The 1,440-nt window shown below is 64.4% G+C and overlaps 1 protein-coding gene across 1 annotated transcript in view; it reads left to right on the top strand.

Annotated features, from left to right (window-relative positions):
* The first annotated feature begins 1,340 nt into the window (after positions 1–1,340).
* Positions 1,341–1,440, top strand: part of AP3B2 (adaptor related protein complex 3 subunit beta 2) — an 11,799-nt gene continuing 11,699 nt past the window's right edge. The window contains exon 1 of the mRNA XM_026043962.1: positions 1,341–1,440. This exon is cut by the window's right edge and continues 3 nt beyond it. Coding sequence (XP_025899747.1) covers positions 1,341–1,440 — 100 coding nt within the window.

Here is a 1,440-nt window from a genome sequence, read left to right as displayed (position 1 = left end):
GCGGTTTATTGTGAAGAAGGAGAGGTGATACACTTTCAAAGTAAGTCTGTGGCCTCTTGCTTACTTCTTAAGCCCCCAGTGTGTGTGACAAACTGAGGAGGAAGAAGCTGGAACCACCCGTTCCTTCCTCCTAAAGTACACAGTGAAACTGCTTTAGAAAACAGAGGTAAAGCCACCAGTTTGATGCTGGAGACCACCAAGAGGTGAGGCCAGCCAGGGAAGGGGGAAGCCTTGTCCGGGACAAGGCAGAAGGCCCTCGTCATCCTTTCGGATGATCCTTGGAGCCCTGACTGCTGCTGAGGTCCCTTCCACCTCGGTGTCCCGCCAGCCATGGAGGCAGTGGGTGGCTCTTGCTGGGTTTTTCTTTTCCAGACAGCAGCAATGGCCAGGGCAAAGGCCGGATCAGCAAGGAAGGCTACCACGTGATGTTACAAGAACGGGGGAAATGCCAAATCTTCCGCAAAAAGGATGGGGTCAACCTTGACCAATTCAGAAGAGAAGTGCGGAAGGCGATGAACGGGCAGGCCGAGTATTCGCTCACCGCCAACAACTGCATCCACTTCGCCCTCTCCCTCCTGGGCTTGGCGGAGTTCTGCTCGGAGCTGGTGAGTCGGCAGTGCTGGCAGGGGACAAGGCCGCCCCGACGGCGTCCCCTGCCCGCCGCGCGGCCAGCCTGAGCTCCACGGGGCTCTTCCTTGGCAGGTTGAGGTTGTGCGTCGGGGCGGCGAGCGCGGCTCGGCTCCRGTGAGTGTCCCTGGGGAGCGAGGGGCGCCCGGCCGCGCCGCCCGCCCTCACGGCCGCCCACGTCTCCCGCAGGAGCGGAGCCGGCTGGTGTGAGCGGTGCCTGGAGTCCGGCGGGAGTCGCATCCACACGGAGCTCGGCACATAAATAAACAGCGGGGTGTTTTCATGTTTTCTCTGGCCTTTGTCACACTCCCGCATCCTCTTCTGGGCCCGGGCAGCCCAGGACCCGGGCACGCAGCATGGCAGTGCCGCCACGGCAGGGCACAGCCCCAGCCCTTCCCTCCCTCCTTCATCTGCTCCTGCAAAAGACAACAGGACTTCCCTTCGGCATCCCGAGCTGTGGATTCCCCAGGCGGCTCCACCACCCGTTTTCCCTCCCTGTGGGGCAGATGCCCCCCGGCTCCATGCCTGTGCGGGTGGCCGGCAGGCCCCGCGGGACGGAGGGGGCCGTGGGGCCGCATCCCCCTGCGCCTTTAAGAGGCGGCGGCGGCGGCAGCTTAGCGTTGTCCCGCAGCTCCACATGATCCTGACATCAGCTGCATCCCAGCATCCCAGCCCGCATCCCGCCGGCCGCCGCATCCCGCCGCGCCGCCGCCATGGCCGCCGGCCAGGCCTACAGCGAGGAGAAGGGCGGCTCCTCCAGCCTGGGCGAGCCCGAGTACGGCCACGACCCGGCCAGCGGCGGCATCTTCTCCT

The sequence above is a fragment of the Nothoprocta perdicaria genome, unplaced genomic scaffold, assembly GCF_003342845.1.
Source record: "Nothoprocta perdicaria isolate Ctin4 unplaced genomic scaffold, notPer1 scaffold_342, whole genome shotgun sequence".
In the NCBI taxonomy this organism is placed as follows: domain Eukaryota; kingdom Metazoa; phylum Chordata; class Aves; order Tinamiformes; family Tinamidae; genus Nothoprocta; species Nothoprocta perdicaria.
The sequence above is the reverse complement of the archived record's forward strand: the minus strand, read 5'-3'. Positions and strand labels throughout refer to the sequence as shown.